Genomic DNA, 22,707 nt, shown 5'->3' on the forward strand with positions numbered 1-22,707 from the left:
CGGGCATCATGCCACAAATACTTCGAGTACCGCTCCTATATATCGAGTTACTGAACCCTTTTATTTCAAAATGTTGACGCACTTTTTCTTAACGAAAAATATCCATGCTTTACGTCGAAGACCCTAAGCCGTAGTTTGGTGTCCAAATAAACTGTCGATGAAGCAGTGCACATAAAAGCATTAAGAAATATCACTTGTTGTCAGATTTTTGAGTAGGATTTTTCTGTCACGCCGCGTGAGAGAGTGATCATGTTACAGCGGATTTCACGGTTACAAAATTATCTTTTCAACCATTATATTTTTCTTGAATTTTGACATCTCCCAACAAGCGTCATTTCTACGGGATCTTCATGAACGCAATTGGAAGTCAAAATCTAGTCTCCCGAAGAAATATCACTTGTTGTCAGATTTTTCTGTCACGCCGCGTGAGAGTGATCATGTTACAGCGGAAAACCCTGTTTATTTTATTTGAGGTGAGTGTTTCGATCCACGAAGACAACGAATGTATAGGAATTTCGTGTGAGTAAAGCATGGTGTGGGTTTAATATTAATAAAAACGTTTCTACGAATATAGAGCACTTTGTGTTCAACATGATGTGACGCCCCCCGGAAAAAATCTGACAATACATCCGAAAACCTGACTCAAAAATCTGACTCTAAAACCTGACACCAACTTCACTCTGGTTCGGATTCCCACACAAATTCACTGATTTTGGAGAGAAAATTTAGATAGATTTCTTTAGTTAGCTCTCTTAACAGCAATAAGAAAAGCTTCAATCAAGTTAGAAAAATGATATTTTACTTGTATTTAGAGAACTAACTAAACAAACCAAGTAAATAGTTCATTTAAAGTCAGTACATTTGTACGGAAATCCGAGAACAATGTCCGAACTTCTTGGTGACCGTAACACAATCCAACGCAATTTATACCACGTGACGGCTAGAGCCGAAAAGGTGAATTGAATGTACACTATATCTGTCTTTATCTGTACAATACTGATTATTAGTTCATTCTCAGGTAATTTCTCACTTTCAAGGGTTTGATGTTACAGAAAATGTATCATAACTTACGAAGAAATATTTAAAATTTACCGAAACTTCTTTTAGATTCTATCTCTTTCCGTTTGTTACTGTTTCATTTTACATTTATGGATATCAAGCGAGGTATTTTCCACATTGTCTCAGCTTTCAGCAAAGTTAAAAAGTCCAATATTCTCTCATGGGCTTCCTGTGTCTAAACAGCGCTACTAATGAACAGCGGCTTTCGATTTAATTCAAAATGACGGACGAGGTTCGTATTGTTTTGCGTCTTGCTTTTCTATCTCGTGTTTTGATCTTATTTCTTCAGGTAAGTCAAACTGCAGAATACAGAGTATTCTGTTGTGTTCTTTGATAGATATTACGTAAACAGTTATTTGGCGTTTTTTTCCCCAGGTCATTTTCAACTTCCTTGTTAACGATTACGATTCTTCTTCAACCATCGTTCGAAACACCACCAAATCTCTTGACAAAGCCGTGATATTTATCTTTGATGGCTTCCAGAAATGGGATTCTGTCTACTTCCTCCAGATTGCTAAAGATGGCTACCAATACGAACAGTACATGGCTTTCTTTCCCCTCTATCCATGGCTTGTCAGAGCTATATCTCTTCCGATCCATATGGTCCTTGGAAAATTCATAAGTATTGGTAGTATTCTGTTAGTTGTTGGCTGGATGGTTTCCTGTGCCTGCTTCTCTTTAGCTGCTGTATTCTTGTACAAGTTGAGTCTACAAGTCATGAAGGATAAATGTCTTGCATTCAACAGTAGTGTTCTATTCTGCATCAATCCTGCAAATGTCTTCATGTCTTCAGTGTACACTGAAAGTGTTTTTGCTTGCTGTTTGTTTTCTGGCCTCTACTGCCTGGAGAAATCCAACAGTGTTATGAACATTCTTGCATCTTCCCTAGTATTGTGTCTAGGAAGTGCATCAAGGTCTAACGGCATCGTATCATGTGGGTTTGTTCTGCATAAGCTTTTAAAAACATTGATGAGTGATATATTTACACAAGTCACTCCAATCCCTAGATTACGTCCGACATGGAAATCAGCAGTCTATGCACTCTTGATCACAATGTTTAAAGTTATAGTATCCATGGTGATAATTCTGTTACCATTGGTGGCATTCCAGCTATATGGATATTTTTTGTTCTGCTTGAAAACTGGACCTTCAACCCCTCCCTGGTGTTCCTGGAAATTACCATTATCATATTCATATATCCAAAATCATTATTGGAATGTTGGGTTTCTGAAATACTTTGAGGTGAAGCAAATCCCAAATTTTATTCTTGCATTGCCAATGGTGGTATTAAGTCTAATGGCTGTGTGGGAGTTTATCGGTGATAACAGCAATAGATTGACTGTGAAAACCCTTGGTCTTTGGCAACCAACAAACAACAAGTCATCAACTGAGTCAAGAAGGTAAGTATTTTGTAGTATAATATTGTCTGGTTAATGTGTAGTTCAGTCCAAAAATCATTCATACCCCCCCCCCCCCCCCTCCCACACACACACACACACACACACACACACAGAAACAGAGTAATTTGACATTTTCAAAAGGTGGGAGGATCAGATAAAATTGGAATTTCTGGGGGTAGGGGGTGTTAAAAATCCTTTGTGGGGGTATGGATAATTTTTGGAACTACACAATAATAAAAGGTGTTCAAAATACAGTAGAGCCATATTAGCAATGGTGGCAGGAATGACAAAATTCCAAAGTATTCAACTCTGGAGAATGGAGAGTGAAGGCTTGTGATAACACTGTAATTTTTTTAATTTTAATCTTCAATTATTTTTATTCAAGATTTTTTTTTTTTTAAATTCATATTTAACAACTTTATAACATACAATGGCTATTTAATAATAATAATCTAAAGCTAAATAAAGAAATAAATAAAATAAATAATAATCAAACTAAATAGTAATTAACTAGATAAATTATACTAAACTGAAATAATAGATTAAATTTCAAAAGAAAAACAAGAAATTTTTTGTGAAATCTGGAATATTCTACGCTGCGACTATTCCTTAATTTATAGTACACTCAACAAAATTACTCGACTCTGATTGGTCGAGCGGAGTACAATTATAGCGTTAATTGTACTCCGTAGGAGTATCGAATTAAGTCGCTATGGCAACACGGCCAAAACAATATCAAGACAATTATTTTCTATCATTTTGTACTTAAAAAGCATAAATAAAATTTTAAAGCCATAAGAACTAATCTTTTTTATGCATTTCAGTTGCACGATGGATTGGAAATCGGCCGCCAAATAGACAAAGATGAACGGCGTCGCTTCGCATTTTTTACTGAAATTTTGTTGAGTGAACTATAAACAAAAAATCGCACAATCTTCTTGTACAATTTGGAATTAATAGACACTCGTAATGTTTTGAAAGTTCTTTAATTGTACTCGCCTAAAGGCTCATGCAATTACAAGAACTTTCAAAACATTACTCGTGTCTATTAATTTCCAAATTGTACTTGAGATCATGCAATTTCCTATACAAATTGCTGAATTTCCCTTGATTTTATATACGAAGACCAGCAAATTTTTTATTTGTATACTAAATTACTTTCAGTATTTTATTCCATTTGTTATAGAAATTTTGTCTTTGTTTTTTGCTATAATATATTCAATCTTATGAAGTAGTTTCAATCTATTAATGAAAGGTTTTAATGCAGGCTTCAGATTGTACTTTTGATATTTACAAGAATACAAATACTGTTTACCTAACAATATAATGTGATTTACTAGCGAAAATTTTTTTTGATCTTCAATTTTTGAAAAAGGAATATCTATCTCTGAGCTAAGTAAGAATAATTGATGCACTGATTCCCAAAAGGATTTTGTATATTTGCAATTGTAAAAGAAATGCTCTAGGGATTCTTCCTCCTCAACACAAAACGAACAGAGTGTACTGTGCACAATGTCCATTTTAGAAGGGGTTTTATTCGTGTAAACCAATCTGTTCAGAAATTTGTATTGATATTCTCTAGGTTTTGAATCCAAAGCAACCTTATAAGGAAGAAGGTAAATTTTTTGCCAATCAAATGAGTAAAAGGGAAATTGTTCTTTAAATCTGGTCTGTGCTGTGGGCACTACTTGGATGCACGATATCTTAATTGAGCATTAACCTTTTTTGACTTATAGTTGAAAGTTTTACTTTTACATTATCCAATTGGATAGTTAAGCTGTAGTCGAGTGGATTAATTTGAGCAATATTTTTTTAAGTTTTTTTATAATTTTTTTCCATTTCTGGGGTATTGCATTTATCACGGTCATCAGATCCCACCATTCCATATCCGTCATATCCAGTTTAAAATCTTTTAATTCAAAACAATGATCTGAAGAGTCAAGTAGATCATCAATCCTAATTATGCCCTGGTTTTTGATACTGTAATATTACCACGAGAGGATCCATGCAGGATTCAAGATTTTCTGGTTCAAAGATTGTAGACCCCACAAAAAACTTCAATAATTGTCCAGGAAATTTGGGGCACTAACTGGAAGACTAGGAGATGAGGTCCAAAATTCTTGAGACTTCTGGATAATCCAGGAGAGTTGGCAACCCTGTGATGGTATTATACATTGTCTAAGCTTTCATTGTTTACATTACATAGATTGTCTGTTGTTAATCACTTGGCATGTCATCAATATCCAAGAGAATCAAGGGCGGTGCATGAAGCACGCATTTGCTCTTCTCTTACCTCAGTAGTATCTACTGTACATCGACTAAATTCCAATTATTAATAGCAGTCATTTATTTTTCAGGGGATTCCATTCTGCAGATGTTTTTGTCTACATTGCTCACCTGATTTTTCTAACACTTTTTGGACTAACTTCTATTCATGTTCAGGTTAGTAATGTAATATTCCTATACACATATATATCTTTCCTATCCACCTAATGTGTCCTTGAAGTCTCACATGATCCTTGGTAGCTCGGTGGTTAGAGCATGGCACCGGAACCGCCAGGGCACAGGTTCAAATCCAATTTTCAGCTGCATAAGTTGCTTCATTTACTGTGAAGCTCAATTTGATACATTACAACCGCAGTACAAATATATATTTCATATTAAATTCTCATACACTTAGTAAAAAAACTTGTTATTGCTAGGAAAAAAAATTTTTTTTTTCTTAAAGTGGTATACAGCATATGTACATACTGGTTTACCAAGTTGGCCCATTGTCACTCACACACTGCACCTATACCACTCCGTTACTAAGGTTTTTAATATCCGTGAACTCTGTAGTTGTGAGCTGCATACTTAAATTTGGTTTTCCACAAAACTGACAGTATTTGGCTTCTCACTTCTCCTAAAACTCCTCCCGTGTTCCACAAACCCCCTCATGCTATCTTGGCACATTGTACGCTTTTTATTTCTTCAATAGATTAGTACACTGTCAGGATGAAATCACAAACAGAATCACAGAAAAGTTCTAACATCTCAATTCTTGAATCTTCTTGAATGCTTTCGGCACTTCTTATTTATGTCTCCAATTTTTGCAAATGAATTTAAATACATTTTAAAGTACTTTTTGAAAGAAGAAAACTGGCATTTTTTGTTAGTATTTTTGGTTCAAGTGATATAATATTCAAGTTTTATAGTTTATTCTTATTTTCAACTCACAGTTTGCTTCAACATAGATTTGGAAACTCACTGGTGCCCAGTACTCTAACAATAATTTTGGCTTTTCAGCAATTATTGCTTGGACAAAAAATTGTTTGACTAAATTTGTGTCTATGACCGTAACAAATATTATAATCTAGACTCATTTGATGCTATGTCTCATAACGATGAAAATGTCAAAAACTTGGATCTTAGGAATGTTAGGCCTGGAACCTAGGTTGTTGCTATGGCAACTTATCAAGAACAGCTAGTTTACTATAATATTATTACTATGTACTGTATCTAATGTTCAGTTAAAATCATAACAGTTTGTGCAATGTGAAGCAAACTTGTTACAGTATATTAGACTTCTGCATCTGAAGAGCGATGGATCAGCTCTTGTCACCCACAAGATATTATTATTATTATTATTATCATCATTATTACTATTATTATCATTGTTATTGTTGTTGTTGTAGTTAAAGAAGCTGTTCTATTTGCTTTATTGCCAAGAACAAAAAAAAATCTTAAGTTCATAATTTAGTTTTCTTTGAGTTCTTGGCAAAGATGGCTGCTGACCACTCCCACACGCAGTAACATCAGCACCATGCTCTATTATGTGAGGGAGCACAGCTTTGAACCAATCAGAGTGAATGTACGTAGCAAGGTGAACATATAATAAACATGTTCACAAGTTCATAGCATTGTCGCTGCCCTACACCAAGCATGGTGAAAGTGGTAGGGTAGATGTAATAAAGGTCAAAGTTACTTGTTATTTAAAAAGTTAAACAATTTTTGTCTTATGAATCATTTCAGGTGCTGACACGATTGATTGCTTCATCTTCTCCTTTCATTTATTGGTATACATCTCACTTCATTGTTAACAAACCTTCCATGGAGGCCCAAGTATCATATACAAAGGATTCCTTGGTGCTGGGGTATTTTGTCACATACACATGTATTGGCGTAGTACTACATTGTAATTTCTACCCTTGGACTTGAAAAAGGTTTAACAAATGAGAAAGATAGATCAAGTGCCCGGTTAATGGTCTAACTTCAATGATAAGGACTTATGAATCTAGTAAATACTGTTTTGCAGACTGTTTACCTGGTTGGAAATGAAGAAGTTTGGGGCTTAGGAGAGAGTAAAAAATAAAGAAATAGTAAATGAATATTTTATTTTACATTGTGATAGAGGGAGTTGTCGTTTTGTCTCCCTTGTCACAGGCTAATTAGAGAGATTGAAAATGTTTTATCTTGTGGCCGCTCTATAGAAAAGGCGTACACTACAAAGGGATTTGATAAAAGCTCTTCTTCCTATCCTGCCACAAGTGAGAACTTTCCATGAATGGCCTTTGGTGTTACTGAAAAATGAAACATCGGCAAAGATTTCTAAGCAAACAGAGTAGAGCGCGTGCACAAAAACAAATGTGATTCTAAAAATAGCATCAAACGATGCCTATGATGGTAACAAGGGCAGGGCAGAAAAACGACAAGCCCGCTACTTTCACGATTTTTCTATTTAACTGAGTTTGATACTCCAAATTTTTAGGGTTTCATTTGTGTCACTGCTGCTCGAAACCTGTGACGAAATTTTGTCGAATTAGAGTAAATCTACTCATTAGTATTCCGGAAAATGTAAGTTTTTCTGCTGATCAAATTATCACCTCTCCCAAAGTACACGGCTTTATATCTCAAATACGCATGCAATAAATTTTGTTATTATATACCAAGTGTCAAAGTTCAATTTTCCTCAATTTCTATTGGTCGAGAGTGTGTCACGTTAACGTGAAGAAATTCGACTGTTTCCTGGCGACCATTCTGGGAGGGGAAGTAAGAGTTAATTACCGAGAACGGAGGCAATAAGCCATATACATCCCGAGGGTCGTTCTCGGTAATTAAGTATTTTATTTATCAATTGAGGTTTTCTATCAAATGTTGCTCATTATAAATGCGAACGGTCTATATAGCTCTTATTAACCGAGTGCGAGGTCCGTACCGTAAGTTATGGACCGAGTTTTTTCTACTGCCTTATGGCCCAAGCGCGTAGCGCGCGGGCCATAAAAAAGTGGAAAAAACGAGGATCCATAACTTACGGTACGGACAAAGGAGGATGTTTACCTAGCATGCTTTGCGCGCCTCGACCAACTATATTATCACTCTGAAAAGTCACGTGATCTACTCATTTTCGCTTTGATGTCAATGCAGAAACATGACATATGGAGATTATAGAGGAAAATCGTGAACCCTTTTCCACTTCGGATCTTCTCTTTATCTACTGTATTGTCAAAAAGGATCAATTATACCGAATTTGCTGGTATTACTTGTCTTAAATTTGTGACAGTTATCAGCCATCTTCCCAGGCATTTTCATTGAAGAAAGAAGACTTGCATCGTTTTGAACAAAGACAAAGTCGATTTTCCGGAAGAAAATTGCTAGTGGATAAAGCTTTATCTAGCAGCTGTTTTTCGAGGTAATATACAAAAGCCATGTGTTAAGTTTGTTGTTGTTTACCTACCCTTGAGAAAAATATACAATTTACTTTCTTCGATTGAGTATTTTCTTCGAATGTCTTGCCTTTGTATTTGAACTTTTAAGCTTTTTGTAAATTTGAGTTCTTAAAGAAAATTACACTATCTGCACTGTGGAACGATAAGTTTGGCTTTCTTGAGTTGAATAAAATTAGTTTCTAGTGGTTTGACTATTTATTCGTTTATAGTTTGTTAGATTAAGGAAATTCTATAATTGTTTGTTGGGCTTGTGACACGTACTGTGAATTAATATAAGCTTAACTCTTTTTCCTTTTTAATAAAACTACCTTCGATTGACTTAAAATAAGGAATAAAACATTTTACATTGTTGTTATTATATGAATTTTAAAATCAAGATTATCAGATTTGTCTGAAGATACTCAAAAGTACAATTTTTGGTAATCTAGCAGGTCACGTCAAATCAAGGACGTAAGACAAGACGAAGCGAAATACATGGCGAATTTTAGTGGAAATTGTAATGGCCGTATCTCACTCAAACGTAGAGACTTGAGGAGACTTAAGGGATATAGCATAGTATGAAGGCTATACTTTGTGTAGGTGTGTCCTTTTTTAAATTTTCTTCGTTTAATTTCGACTTATTCCCACACAATTCAAAGCCTACAAAGACTTCGCTTGTCAAAACAATTTTTATCTTTTTCTATCCATTCATTGATACGGCATATTTTGATTTTTCCTATGGCAAAAATTACAAAAATACCGAACTTGGTCCCAGAGAAATGTCCAGACTTTCTATTGTTTATCTGTACGGATGCAGAAAATCTTTAATAAGCAAACGGCTGTTGTTTTTGTTTGGCGAAATAATCGAGGAAAATCGCCGTCGAGAGGAAATCTTTCAAACAAATGCTAAAGACAGATGCATAATAAGCACGGTGCGCAAAGCATGCTAGTGAAACATCCTCCTTTGGTACGGACCGAGCAAACGAGGTTAATGAAATAACAAATTTACGTTAATTCTGCTTGTAAACCTATCTTTATTTCATTTACTGAATTAGCTGCTAATCACCACTCTTTAGTTCGTAGTTTGACATAGTTTTAGCTTTAGCATAGTTAGTTTTTCTAGTTTTTTCTAGTCGTACAAAATCGCTCAACTAGTGCCTTGTAGAGCCTTGAACGAAAGAGTTTCGCTTGTATGAAAGAGTTGTGGCTTGTTTGATAAGTTTTACATTAAATGCCAGTGCATTTCAGTTATCTTTAATTATTTATTGAAGGCTTTCCGACGATTTTTATCCAGAAATATATTTTTTTGATAAAGATGTGAATGTTTTAAAAGATCATTAAAACACTCATTAATAATTCATAAGCTTATGGTCCAATTGGAGCCACCATACACGTCACGTGCATGAACCTTTATACCCGATAAAGTCCTCTTCATTAGTATTCAAGTGATTTTATATAAAGACACATGTGTCTTTATATAAAGAGTGACGTCAAATCTCTATCGAAGTATAAAAATCCATGTTCGTGACGTGTATGGTGGCTCCAGTTGAACCAAAATCTTATAAATTGTTCATGAGTGTTTTAAGCAGTTCAAAAAACTCGTAGATCGTGTTTTATCAGGTATAAAAGCACTCGGCTACGCCTCGTGCTTTTATACCTGATAAAACACTCCTACTCGTTTTTTAAACACTATTAAGTACGTACACTCAGTGAACCATTTCATTTTTCGGTCCGTACCGTAAGTTATGGACCGCAAATTGACCAATCATAGCGCGCGAAATTACCTTGCCATATAATAAATATAGTTATTAACTGGGTTAATAACTATATATTGACCTCGCACCCATAACGAGAGTTATAACAAAAATAAAGCCTTGTGAATAACAAAGAAAACCGTGTCAATTGAGAAATAATATTATGTTATGGACCGGGAATAACAAAAACGGAAGTCACGTGATTGGAAATAAATAAAAACCGGAAACCAGAAAGCAACACATTTGAGTGCGCGTTTGTAAGATTCATTCACACGCTTTCTTTCACGAAACATAGATTAAACATGGAGTCTTCCCGATTTTCTTGCCGCGGAGAGGCGGAAATATCCAAGTTGCCAGAATACAAGAACTCTACATCGACAAAAGAATCTTTTTGCTCCAGTACAATAACTTCTTCAAAGTTAGAGCTGTCTAGCAGTCAGTATAATGAAGCTGTAGCATTGCTAATAAATCGAACTCTGCAACTTTGCCGAGAGCTTCGTTGCCTGGTTCGCCCGTTTTACCTTTAGGATCTTTAGCATCACAAAAACACGTCTTCTACTTTGCTAAGAAATGTTAACTTTTCCTATAGTGCTTTCAGTAATTTCCAACTTTGCCGAGAGCTTCGTTGCATGGTTCGCCCGTTTTACCTTTGGGATCTTTAGCAACACAAACGAACACGTCTTCTACTTCGCTAAGAAATGTTGACCTTTCCTATGGTGCTTTCAATAATTGTAATATCACCTTTAATTTTCCTGAAAAATAACTTTTGACACATATTTTGCTTTGACTACGGCTACGCACAAGTTGTGTATTAAAAACATGAAAAATCTTATTCAGTTCTCCATTTTTGTTTTGTTCTCATTAACACTTGGTATGATAATAAAGCACTTATTTACTAGGACCGACGGTCGAGGGACCACAAAACATAATGCTTTCCCGAGGTCCCAGTAAGTAAGTGGTGTTAAGTCGCATTTGATATTTTGCTATTTGGCTCCAAAAGAACGTGTTTACGAAATATTGAGCTTAAATGTGTAAAGCTGCCCCTATGGCGAAAGGCCAAAAACCATTTTTCTGCCCTGTCGGTTACAAGCATGAATACCAGAAATTCCTTGTCTTAGTTCATTCTCTCTTGAAGTAGCCCTTCTTGAACTGGGACTCTATCCTTTCAAATGTAAGCAACAACCACACCGGAACAATAGACACATTCTAAAAAACTATATATAGAATGAATACAGAAACATCAAGTATCAATCACCTTGAGTAGTCGGTGTAGCTTCTGGATCACGAGTTGGAGCCTTTCCTGGTAAAAATCAATTGAACGTTTTCAAGCCGATTATACTGAATTGTGTAAACAATTTGGAAACAAGCGCTATACAAAACACATTCACTCAAGATCAAGCATACTTCTCACAGCAAAATGACATTTCTAAAACTAACCTTCTATAGCCTGCATGAGCGGTTGGGTCTGTGCTGGCAACTGATCGTAGGTGTCAGGATTTAATACGTGACTGGGGCTGCTAACCACTCCATTCAATTGTGATGGGTCACGACGACGTCCTACCCGTACAGCGTATATCCCCACATTTCCATTCCTCAACTGGTTCACTAATTGTCCTCTTTGTGCTGCATATCGTGGATCCAAATCTCCTCCGGAAAGAATGACCAAGATCTACAACGGAATCAATCAAAACATTAATCAGAGCCTAAATCCTAGATCGATTACTATATATTTGATAGAAATATTCCTACCTTTCTTGCGTCAGTTTGTGCACCATATCTTGGGTCCATAAATCCAATTTGTGACATCAGAAGACCCACACGCATGTTTCTCTGATCTCCAGTCATAGTACGGACTGTGTCTATGTTCTGATTGACCGTTGCAATGCTGTAGCCGTATCGCAGTTGGCCGGCTGACGGAAATGAGAAGCGCAGTGCTCCTCCATAGGCGTACACTGCGTACGCTACGTGAGTACCTTTAGGAGAGATCTGGAAATATCTCAAGAGTGATTTGGAGAAGCTCTTCATCCTTTTGAAAGGCACACCACTAGAACTATCAACCAAGAACATTAGGTCTATGGGCTTTGGTTTTGCTGTAGAAATGATAATCAAAGCTGTGTAGGTAACTCTTCTTGAACTGGGACCATACACTTTCCAAAGAAAACAATTCACTTCAACGCCGAAATGCAAGAAATGCACGTAATAATAAAACAAAAATACAACATGCATACAGTATAATAACGAAAAAATAACCTTGAGTAGTCGGTGAAGATTGTGACGCTGCTGGAGCATGCGCATGAATGGGTGTCCTTCCTGGTGAAAATTGAACAATTCTGGTTTAATAATTTCTCTCAATATGTAAACCTTGCGCTATACCAAAAACAAATAAACAAACAATACAACAACAACAAACAACAACAAAAGACCACATTCTACATCCTTGTACTTAAATGTGAAGTCCACATGACCGAGTCCCAACCACAAACTGCTATTTTGCAACATCAGGAGCAAATAACCTTCTATAGTCGCTGAAGCTTGTGAAACTTCAGGAGCATGCGTACGAATGGAAATCAATTGAAACGTTTTCAGTTAATAATAATTTATGTCACGATTTGTTAACCTTGAGCCATACCAAAACGAAAATCCCCTTCCTTTTCTCAGCATCATTAAGGCATGGCTCTCAGATGAAAAACTGATTAGCTATATCATAGCCAGTTTTCTACGAATCTTCCCCAAACTTGGCAAGTTCATGTCTTTTGTGAAAAGAAGGAACCTTAGAGCCTTGGTTACCATGGAAACTAAGTCACGTGACCACAAGGCCGCCATCTTGGATTTTTAAACAAGCCGTTTGTAAACGTACCGAAACATCTTTAAAAGTCATGAAAATGCAGATTACTATTCATATTTACAATGCCTATATGGATCTAATTGGATATCTTGGAAATTATTTTAAGTTTAATTTTTAGAATATTTTCTATTTTTTCCAAAAAATTAAAAATATTCTAAAAATTAAACTTAATATAATTTCCAAGATATCCAATTAGATCCATATAGGTATTGCAAATATCAAAAGGAATATGGATTTTCAGGACTTTTGAAGTAGTTTCAATACGATTACAAACGATTTTTTTAAAAAATCCAAGATGGCGGCCTTGTGGTCACGTGACCTGGTTTCCATGGTAACAGATATGCGGTAATTGCTTGCCTTGAAGAATTACTACTACGAGCCAAATTTGGGAAAGATTCATAGTAAACTGTCAAAGATATGAATAAATAACTGATTTTTCATTACTTCCTCAAAAGAGCCATGCGTTAATGGTGCCGAGTCGTTAAGTTAGGTCCACATGACAGACTTTCAACCACAAAATACAATTCCTAAAACGAACCTTCAATAACCAGTTTCAGCAATCGCCCCTGTGCTGGCAACTGATCGTAGGTGTCAGGATTTAATACGTGACTGGGGCTGCTAACCACTTCATTCAATTGAGATGGGTCACGACGACGTCCTACCCGTACAGCGTATATCCCCACATTTCCATTCCTCAACTGGTTCACTATTTGTCCTCTTTGTGCTGCATATCGTGGATCCAAGTCACCTCCAGAAAGGATAACTAAAATCTACAACGGAATCCATCAAAATATTAATCCAAGACCCAATCCTACAGTCATTAGCAGTATTTGATTGAAACCCTTTTACCTTTCTTGCATCAGGTCGTGCACCATATTTTGACTCGCTGAATCCAGCATTTGCCATTTGAAAACCAGCACGGATGTATCTCTGATCTCCAGTCAAAGGAAGGACCCTATCTATGTCTTGATTGACTCTTTCGGTGTCGTAACGGTACTGCAGTTGGCCGGCTGACGGAAATGAGAACCGCAGTGCTCCTCCATTGGCGTACACTGCGTACGCTACGTGAGTACCTTTAGGAGAGATCTGGAAATATCTCAACAGTGATTTGGAGAAGCTCTTCATCCTGTTGAAAGGCACACCACTAGAGCTATCAACCAAGAACATCAGGTCAATGGGCTTTGGTTTTGCTGGGAAAAAAATCAATCAATCAATTAATAAAAATACGATTATCAAACCTGTGCAGGTAACATTTCTTAAACCGGGAACTTGCACTTTCAAAAGTAGGCAACAACCACACCTGAACAATAGTTACATTCTAAAAAAATATAGAATGAATACAGAAACATCAAGTATCAATCACCTTGAGTAGTCGGTGTAGCTTCTGGATCACGAGTTGGAGCCTTTCCTGGTAAAAATCAATTGAACGCTTTCAAGCCGATTATACTGAATTGTGTCAACAATTTGGAAACAAGCGCTATACAAGACACATTCACTCACACTTTCCTTAAGTTAGGCCAGATCACACATACTTATCACAGCAAAATGATATTTCTAAAACTAACCTTATGCACAATATTTTAAGTCTTTACCTGGTGGTAATCCTTCTTTTATTGATGAAGGAGTAGAGTCTTGAAATACTGGTGTGACGGCTGAAGGACAAAACAATCAACTGTCAATAGTTCTATATCTTCACTGCATACTCATTACCTCTATCGCAGATGGTTTAGTTATGGGAGAAAAATCCGCAAAAACTGAGGTAATAGGTATGTAATGAAGGTACATGTGGCGTGGTATATCACCGCCACCAGGGGAGGTCCAGAGGGGGGGGGGGGGGGGGGGGGGGTCCAAAAATGTTAAAGTGACCACGCTCTAGATGGGAGCGTATATTTATATGACAGAGACGCAAAGGATCATGGCTATCGATTATAAGTATGATCACGTCGGAATCTGGGGGTTACATAAGTTTTAGCGATGAGTTCATTAATTATGCAGTGAAAATAGAAACATCAGTGTTTTCCAAGTCTTTCGCTAGCTATCGTAGAATCCGCGTCCAAAACTTATGACTAACATTAAAAAGTCGAGTACCTGACAAGGAAGGCCATAAATGTTTCTCAGATTTGAAATAACTTTTTGCCTTCGCTTCAAATTTGAAGTTTTCAATGAGTCGAAATCCACATCTTATCAAATGTGAGTTCATAAAAACCTGTATGACGTCATCAAAATTATGATGGGATGTCATTTCTGACATTTTTTTTCAGAAAGCCTTAGTGATAGGCAACTCGAAAAAATGATACATAAGGAATGATATACCATAATTTTTACTTTTGATATAATTGTGTATATGTGCGAAAAGGTCAAAGTTTATGCAAACCGCAGTGTGAGTACATATAATATATATACACTCGATTGCAGAAACGTTGTAGTATACATTTATACATTTATACAAATATCTAATGAGATGCATAATGCAAAATAACCATTTTCAGCGCTTAAAAACAACTGATTTATTATTCTGTACGATCCAATAGACAAGAAAAAATATTTTGACAGTCATTGAATGAAACAAACAATAAATAAAGCGATTTTTCTGTTTTGCATATCATTAAATATACTGAATAAGTTAGATATATGTATAAATGTATACTACAACGTTTCTGCAATCGAGTGTGTATATATATGTGATTATGAACAGCGATAAACAAGAGGCGAGAATGTGCTCACTTTTTAATACCTCCACACTATTGTGAAAAAATGTCATATTGTAAACGGTTTTATTGATGTAAAGTGAAACATTGGAAGTTTTGGTTGAGTTTAAGGTTGGTACCTACTATTGTCAGCGCACACACTTATTGCGCATCTGCATCGAGGAATTCCCGCGGGTTTCAAAAGCAAAACACTCAAAGGTACAGAAAACGTCGGCCTTGGAAAAAATTAAGACCAAGAACAACAGCAATAACTATTATTTATGTAGTCAAAGGTGTATCACAGAGTAATTTTCAAGAATTCAGGTGTTTTTGGCGAAAAATCATATGTTTTTAATTTCTAGAAATGGCAGTTTTCGGATGGGTGAATGATAAAATAACTTTTTCAATATTTCCATACAGATAAGCTTAGTTTGTCTTAAAGTTAAATGAAAATTGGAAAGGAATAACACATTACACCAAATATCAGCTATTCATTTAGCTCTTCCTGCGAGTACAATTACATAAAATCAACTTTTGTCGTTGGAAGACCTCGTATTTACATAAACTGTCTTTCACTCACTCAAAAAGTATATTCAAAAACGTTCACGCAAAGAGCATACTGACAAAGAAAATTATTATTTTGATTTGTTAAATCTGTCTCTTGCACTTGTGAAGTTAAACTAAATGTAGGTTTGTATTTTACGAAATTTTTTGCCTGGTTCTTGCTTTGCATGCACGACTGCCGTGAAACATTCATGAAAAGCCGTTCTTTTTCCGACTTCAAAAAAAAAAAATTTACATACCATTTGCTTAAGGAAATCTTATCTTCTACACAGGAAATAATTATTTATTATTGTTCTTTGAATTGAATAAGTTTTCTGGTTCTTTGAAGGCTTGAAATATCGCTTTTTTTCAGTTTTCCTCCTGTTTATAAAACCACGAAGAGATGAAGGAGCTGCTGCAAACACGTCAAAAACAGAGCGAGTCACGCTGTTTTGTAACGCCGCGTCACGCTTGTCACGCTTTTAGCACCCGATTTATCCTCAAAAAACTATTTAAAAAAATCATAACTTTTTAAAACGCGTGGGTACCCCCCATTTTTTTTCGTCCAAAATGTAACACAAATAGTTAAATTATTTTTTATAATAGAATTTTTAAAATAAAAATGGTTTTGGATGCAAATGTAAGCAAAAATGTAGCATCCCTTTGGAACCATATTTTGCACTTTTGAAGGCAAAATTTGGTTAAAAAAATGGTTTCTTATATGATACATGAAGTTTATATATTTGACATAAAGAGCACAAATAGTCGTTTATTTGAAACAAGTTTCAGATAAAATCGATCAAAACAACTTCGTAATATGATTTTTCCCCTTGCGTAAAAAAGTGCTTACGTCATCGGTGTTTAACATCAATTATCTCGTTTAGATGCGTGGGTACGCCCAATTTTTTTTCCGGATCCCAGTGGCCTCTTGGGTAATTTAAATGACTGGCACAATTTGAAAAAAATAAAAATGGTTCGCAATTAGTAGGCACCATCCTTAAAATCTGTTTTGAAATCGCTCTTCTTGGAAGTTTCGGTTGTGCTGCACTCGTTCTTCGCTTATTTATATGTGCCCTTCTAAAAGAATATTTTAAATTTCTAAAAGAATATTTTGTTTTACTCGTAGTCTACAGTAGTATTATATTATTGAGCGTCAACTCAGTCAAATCTCAGTTGATGAACAGGTTGAATATAATTTCTAGATCACTATAATCAGAAGTTCATAAACTTCTGTCACTATACATTATTTAATTTTGTCAAAGTTCCTAAGGTGAGATTTTGAAGGATAGAAGCTAAGCTATCATGATAACCCAAGGTTTTTTGAGTGACCCTTCGAAAAGTATTATAATTTTGAACCTCAAATATCGGGAATTTCACAGAATCTTTCGTGCCTTTCATCTTAACTGACAACCGAGATCAAACCCTTCACCATTGGTCTCCGCAAGAAAACATTTACTGCATTATTAACCAATTGCATTAGTCTTACTTCATTCTATAAATAGGCAATTAACGCTTTGCAATTTACTATAATTAATGATTTTCAACTTACTTTGACTACCAGGAAACGATCATTTTTGTGCATTGTTACAATCTAGGAAATGAGTTTTGCACTTTTAGACCTCTTCTGTAGTTTTTCAGTGTAAAGCCAGTTTTTCTGCTTTGCGCAGTAGAGACATTTTCGCTAGTTCTACGTAGTTATTTACTTCAACTTAAATAGAAAAAAATTGATAGTTTTGATGTAGGATTGCCTAGATATTTCTATACATTACCTGAATTTTGTTATGTCAGAATTTTTCTTGAAATGTACACTATTTCTGTACATCGACAAATTCTAAATCAGTTGTCTTTTAATATATTTTCCCCGAGTCTTACTCTTGGTTCAATACGCCCAAATATGCTAATTGAATACAATGTCATCTTAAAATCAAGTATAAACTAGGTTGACTTCTTTTTCTCAGAGAGTCTATAAAAGCCACTCAGAGAGTTAGAGTTCATGCAGTTCAGCCAAGGGAGCACGTTAAAATTTTGATTGTGTTGGATTATCTTCGATTTTTCGCACGTATTTTAAGATATAGCAGGCGTTCCTTGTAGTTCTTGTTTACGTGCTCGCGCTACACTTCATGGCAGGCGTTCCTTGCTTTAGTCGGGCTAGCAAATTTAATCCGAAAACCGACGAATATCTTGCGAGGAGCGGAGCAACGTCATTCCCTTCCTTACAGGATCGTAAGCCATTCGGATCGGCCGAAACCAAAACACTACGAGGAACGTCTGTCACAAGATGCATTGCGCGCGCTAGATAGAACAACCAAGAACAATGACTTTCCTTACACAAACAAAATTCCAATGTGCTCCCTTGGTTAAGCATATATTTCGCTTCAGTCCGGTTAGTCAACAGTTATCTTTGTAACTCTATATGGTCTCCATTTCCTTCTAGCCTCACTTGAAATTGGTTCTGCGCAAGCAAACTTCTGGAAAATCCTCTCGCATCTCCGCACATACGCATAATACCACTTTCACAAACATATTGAAAGAATAAACCTTGTTATCTCCAAGATGCATCACTCAAATCGTATAAAAAACATTTTACCATTCAACTATTCACTTCATGTAGATCAATACTGAAAATATAAAGTTAGCTATTATAGGTACTTTAACCAACCTTTATCGCCAAAAACTTGAATTTCGGACGTTGACGAATTTACCGCATGTGATCTTCTAGTGTAAACAGCTTTACCCCTAAACGATAAAATCGATAGGCACTATTTTATTACGATTCGTGCTCACATAATGATAAAATAATTATCAAACTGCAGCACGTCTACTCTGAAAAATGCACTTACCAAAAAGGGCCAACAATCATGAACAAAATGAAAGCAAAGAGCAAATGGCAGTGGATCCGTGCCATGGTCTAGCAAACTGAGGACCTCGAAAACCACTCACTCTAGAAGGAAACCTTAATGTGATCATTAAAAAAATACTCAAAATAATAACAATATATTAAGAAAAAATTATATTATATATTATTCACAGTATGAATGGCCGTGTTGTATCCGATATACAAACTGGAGGCGTAGCAGAGAGTTTGTATATTGGATACAACACGGACACGAATACTGTAGATTACTTATCAAACGTCTAGGTTAGTTCCTTTGTGTTTCGCTAAAATTTCCAAGATAAAAGTGAATCTGGCCAAGAAAATCCAACTTAAAGTTTATGCAAATGAACAGGATACTGTATCTGATTTACAAAACTCTTCACGGTCGTGATTTCTGTTGTGTTTTCCTTATGAATTGTTAATGAGGTTAATAAATAAATAAATAAATAAATAAATAAATAAATAAATAAATAAATAAATAAATAAATAAATAAATAAATAAATAAATAAATAAATAAATATATATATAAATGAATAAGCTATTGGTTTATGATGAAATCATGTAAGCTTCCCATGCATATTAATGTATACTTACTTGATTTGCAGCTGGATGATTCAGGATATGGTATGTAGACTAGACTGTGCTCTGCAACTCTTTTATACTAAACCACAAATACATGAGTACATGAAATCTCGGGGTCATCTAGTTTCAAATCCTCAAGATTAGTCACAGCATTTGTACTGACAATGGGAATGTCAAGTAGAATTTGAAGACGTGATGACAACCTTCAAGAGAATATGAAGTAAGAGAGCATATCCCTGTGACTTAAATTTCATTTACTATCGAAAACGTTGTGATAAATGCTTTTTTCGCTGTCTTCGCTGTAGGTTCTTCGCTATTTTCATCGCATTTTTTATCGCTGTTTTCTTCCTTGGCCTTTTTGCTGTTTTTAGCTTGTTCGTATACTGAAAACATGTGAAAACCATCCTGATTTGATCTTTTTCGATGTTCTCTTACACCAATTGTTAAGTTTGATGTTTAATTCGTCTATGAAAAATACATGATAGTTTAATTTCAACTTTTTACTGAAGGCATTTGTCTCGTCGGTAACTAAAACATTTTTCGCTCACATTGAAGTCACTACAACTCTGATTAATCAGGAATCGCATGCTAAGAATAGCTCAGCCTTGTGCGCGGACCTAAAAATAGATTTTCAAAAAACTTTCATGGTTACAGGCCATGTATGGGAGATGTGCTCTCTTACTTAATATTCTCTTGCAACCTTCTATAAATGAAGAAACTTTGCCATAATCATAAAGGTCAAGTAATCAAATTGCACCAAGCATAATTTTGAAGCGCTATCAGAGTTCATTTCCTTTCTCGTGCAGAATCAAATTTTCATAAAGATGACCACCTTCTATAAATGAAGAAACTTTGCCATAAAAGTTATGAAATAGAGGATATTACATGGGCGCGCGGAGATACGAATTTTATCTCTCCTGTCCCGCAACTGTTTTTGTCTAGATAATGGGAATAAATTTGTTATTTCTAACACAATAAACCGTTTACAAGTGTGAAAACAAAATGCACGCGCAATTTAACTGATATCCAGCACGATCGAGCTGCAAGCAAAATGAAAGTAAAATAATATTTACAAGAGGTTACAAGTACAATTCTGTGGGAGCGGCTAGGGGTCGTGTGTCGTGGGTCGTGGGTGTTATGGCGTGGGTCGTGCGTATTATGGCGTGGGTCGTGCGTATTATGGCGTGGGTGGAGCAAATGCATACTAAATGTGTTTCTCCTTTCTATTTTTGTTTAAAATTTCATTTTAAAAAAACCTTAACACTAATAGCTAATGAAAAACGCATACACAGAATAAGCATACATTCTGGATTCCTCAGTCACGATAGCCTTTTGCAGTTCAAAAGAATTTATTATTTTTTTTACAGTTTTTGGAATTATATATCTACGCCAGTTATTTGCCTTAGCAACCTTTTGTGTTCATTAGTTAGATTTTAATAAGCCCCGGAATAAAATATCTATGACATACAGCTACACAATTTGGATTCAAATGGAAATAAACATTTGATACTTGGGCACTTTTTTGTACCTTCTTTGTCTCTGTGTCGTAGTAAGACCGTTTGTCTCCGCTGACAATAACTAAATCGTTTGGCTTATCAGGGACTTGTCCATCAGGCTTAAGGTCTTCACCACAACCGTAGCAAATTTTAACTGATGGATGGAGAAAACTTAACGACCCGATGACGAAAGCTCCGAAGTTTGGCTTCGGTCTTTCAGGTTGGGGAATCTGCTGCTCTTGGACCTTGGTTTTGTTTTTCTTTGTGGCGGGCTGCTGACGCTTGTGTCCATGCTTCCCTGCAGGCGGTTGGTGGGAAGAATTTTTATCTGCTGTCCGCCCATTATCATCTCCACTGTCGGGAAATAGCTCATGCCCTAACCTTTTGGCAGCAGCAATTTCCCTGTTGTGCATGAGTTTTTGTCTCTCAGCTTGAGATGGACCCTTGCCACCCGTGGAAGTTCCCTTTTTCAAGGCATCATGCTCAACATCGAGCAGCTGGCTTTTGAATTTGGAGTAGGGCCACGATTTTTTGGGCTTAGATTTGATGTTTTAGAAATTTTAGTGGCCCTTCCCCCCCTCAATAATTAATGACTGCTCCCTCTGCTTCCTCTATTCGAAAATAGCTAACCAATTCAGATTGCCGATATAAGCTGCAATTTAATGTTCAGCACCGAGAAACGGTTGGCTTTTTAGACACATTCTGATTGGTAAAATACACCAATAGAAACCAGAAGAACATCACAGACGTTATAGAGCATGCGTTAGACTCTTTTGCAGCCGTCACAAAGAGAGAAAACTGCTTCGACTCTTTAAGAAAAAAAAAAAAAAAAACTAACTGTATGGCCAACTTGTGGGATACTTTGCTGTGCTTCATAGCCGCACGTTTTATGCAGCTTTAGATCATTTTTATTGGCAACGAGGTTTTATACATCATATCCAATCCCAAACGTTTTTGGAGGCTGACTGATCGTTGATCGGCAATCTGGGATTTTGCCACAGGCTTACCATCCTAACTATTTGTGGTATCGGATGGGCTTCCTGTGATCTCCTGTTTCATACTGCAAAAGGCTATCGTGACTGATGAATCCAGAATGTACGCTTAATCCAGAATGTATGCTTATTAAGGTTTTTTTAAATGAAATTTTAAATAAAAATAGAAAGGAGAAACACATTTCATATGCATGTGCTCGACCCACGCCATAATACCCACGACCCACGCCATAATACCCACGACCCACGCCATAACACCCACGACCCACGACACACGACCCCTAGCCAGTCCCCAATCCTGTATTGAACGTTCTTGTTCAGCGTGGGCTGACTACGATTGCTAGTGAGTTTTCAAGTTTAAGCAATAAAGTAGCAGAAAATGCACTCAAAAAAACAATCACGCCAAAACACAATCGATATATAGCTTTTTCAAATCTTAGAAGAGTCAGAGTACAGTCTACTACAGTACTGTACCATGCAAGTTTTAATTTTACGTTTTTTTAAATTTTACTTTTTTATTCATAGTTTTCATACGATCTTATAAAGTTAAAGTTTGTTTAATATTAGAATAATTGTCATAGTTTTTGATTCTATATTGCTTGTTTTATGTGATTAACAATAGTGATAGTTGTTATATAATCAAATTAAATAATTTCAAGAAAAAAGTGAGTGTTATTTTCCCCGCACCCCGCTATTACGGACTCTCGCTATTGCGGACACTAAATTACGGTCCCGAGGGTGTCCGTAATAGCGAGAGTTGACTGTATTACTTAAGTGCAAGCAGCACAG

The 22,707-nt window shown here is 36.0% G+C and overlaps 2 protein-coding genes across 3 annotated transcripts; one reads left to right on the plus strand and one right to left on the minus strand.

The window, feature by feature from the left end:
- The first annotated feature begins 1,278 nt into the window (after nt 1–1,278).
- Nucleotides 1,279–7,381, plus strand: LOC116306991 (GPI alpha-1,6-mannosyltransferase 2). The gene is made up of 4 exons (XM_031717135.2): nt 1,279–1,348; nt 1,435–2,459; nt 4,817–4,901; nt 6,471–7,381. The coding sequence occupies exons 1-4, from the start codon at nt 1,280–1,282 to the stop codon at nt 6,654–6,656; spliced, it is 1,365 nt and encodes a 454-aa protein (XP_031572995.1). The 5' UTR covers nt 1,279; the 3' UTR covers nt 6,657–7,381.
- Nucleotides 6,816–21,148, minus strand: LOC116306995 (von Willebrand factor-like). 2 transcript variants are annotated; one of them, XM_089025475.1, is made up of 13 exons: nt 20,959–21,148; nt 19,443–19,509; nt 18,813–18,913; nt 18,632–18,708; nt 14,335–14,394; nt 14,106–14,150; nt 13,592–13,932; nt 13,281–13,512; nt 12,148–12,207; nt 11,647–11,987; nt 11,335–11,566; nt 11,153–11,197; nt 6,816–7,018 (listed from the first exon to the last, which is right to left on the minus strand). In XM_089025475.1, the coding sequence occupies exons 3-13, from the start codon at nt 18,875–18,877 to the stop codon at nt 6,972–6,974; spliced, it is 1,545 nt and encodes a 514-aa protein (XP_088881601.1). In that variant the 5' UTR covers nt 18,878–18,913; nt 19,443–19,509; nt 20,959–21,148; the 3' UTR covers nt 6,816–6,971. The 2 variants fall into 2 exon arrangements, with proteins under 2 accessions (XP_088881601.1, XP_088881600.1); XM_089025474.1 differs by having other exon boundaries at nt 18,813–18,925; nt 20,959–21,147.
- Nucleotides 21,149–22,707: the final 1,559 nt, after the last annotated feature.

This window comes from Actinia tenebrosa, unplaced genomic scaffold, assembly GCF_029948245.1.
Source record: "Actinia tenebrosa isolate PJP-AT-01 unplaced genomic scaffold, QUT_ActTen_1.0 utg344__unscaffolded, whole genome shotgun sequence".
NCBI lineage: Eukaryota > Metazoa > Cnidaria > Anthozoa > Actiniaria > Actiniidae > Actinia > Actinia tenebrosa.

What these genes read in the sequence shown, in the direction of transcription:
- LOC116306991 (XM_031717135.2), top strand. Translation starts at nt 1,280, where the DNA reads ATGACGGACGAGGTTCGTATTGTTTTGCGTCTTGCTTTTCTATCTCGT. An exon ending in TCATCAACTGAGTCAAGAAG is followed by an intron (nt 2,460 to 4,816) that starts GTAAGTATTTTG and finishes TTTATTTTTCAG; the next exon opens with GGGATTCCATTCTGCAGATG. An exon ending in TAACTTCTATTCATGTTCAG is followed by an intron (nt 4,902 to 6,470) that starts GTTAGTAATGTA and finishes GAATCATTTCAG; the next exon opens with GTGCTGACACGATTGATTGC.
- LOC116306995 (XM_089025475.1), bottom strand. Translation starts at nt 18,877, where the DNA reads ATGGCACGGATCCACTGCCATTTGCTCTTTGCTTTCATTTTGTTCATG. An exon ending in ATCTTCACCGACTACTCAAG is followed by an intron (nt 11,988 to 12,147) that starts GTTATTTTTTCG and finishes TCATTTCTACAG; the next exon opens with CAAAACCAAAGCCCATAGAC. An exon ending in GCTCATGCAGGCTATAGAAG is followed by an intron (nt 11,198 to 11,334) that starts GTTAGTTTTAGA and finishes GATTTTTACCAG; the next exon opens with GAAAGGCTCCAACTCGTGAT.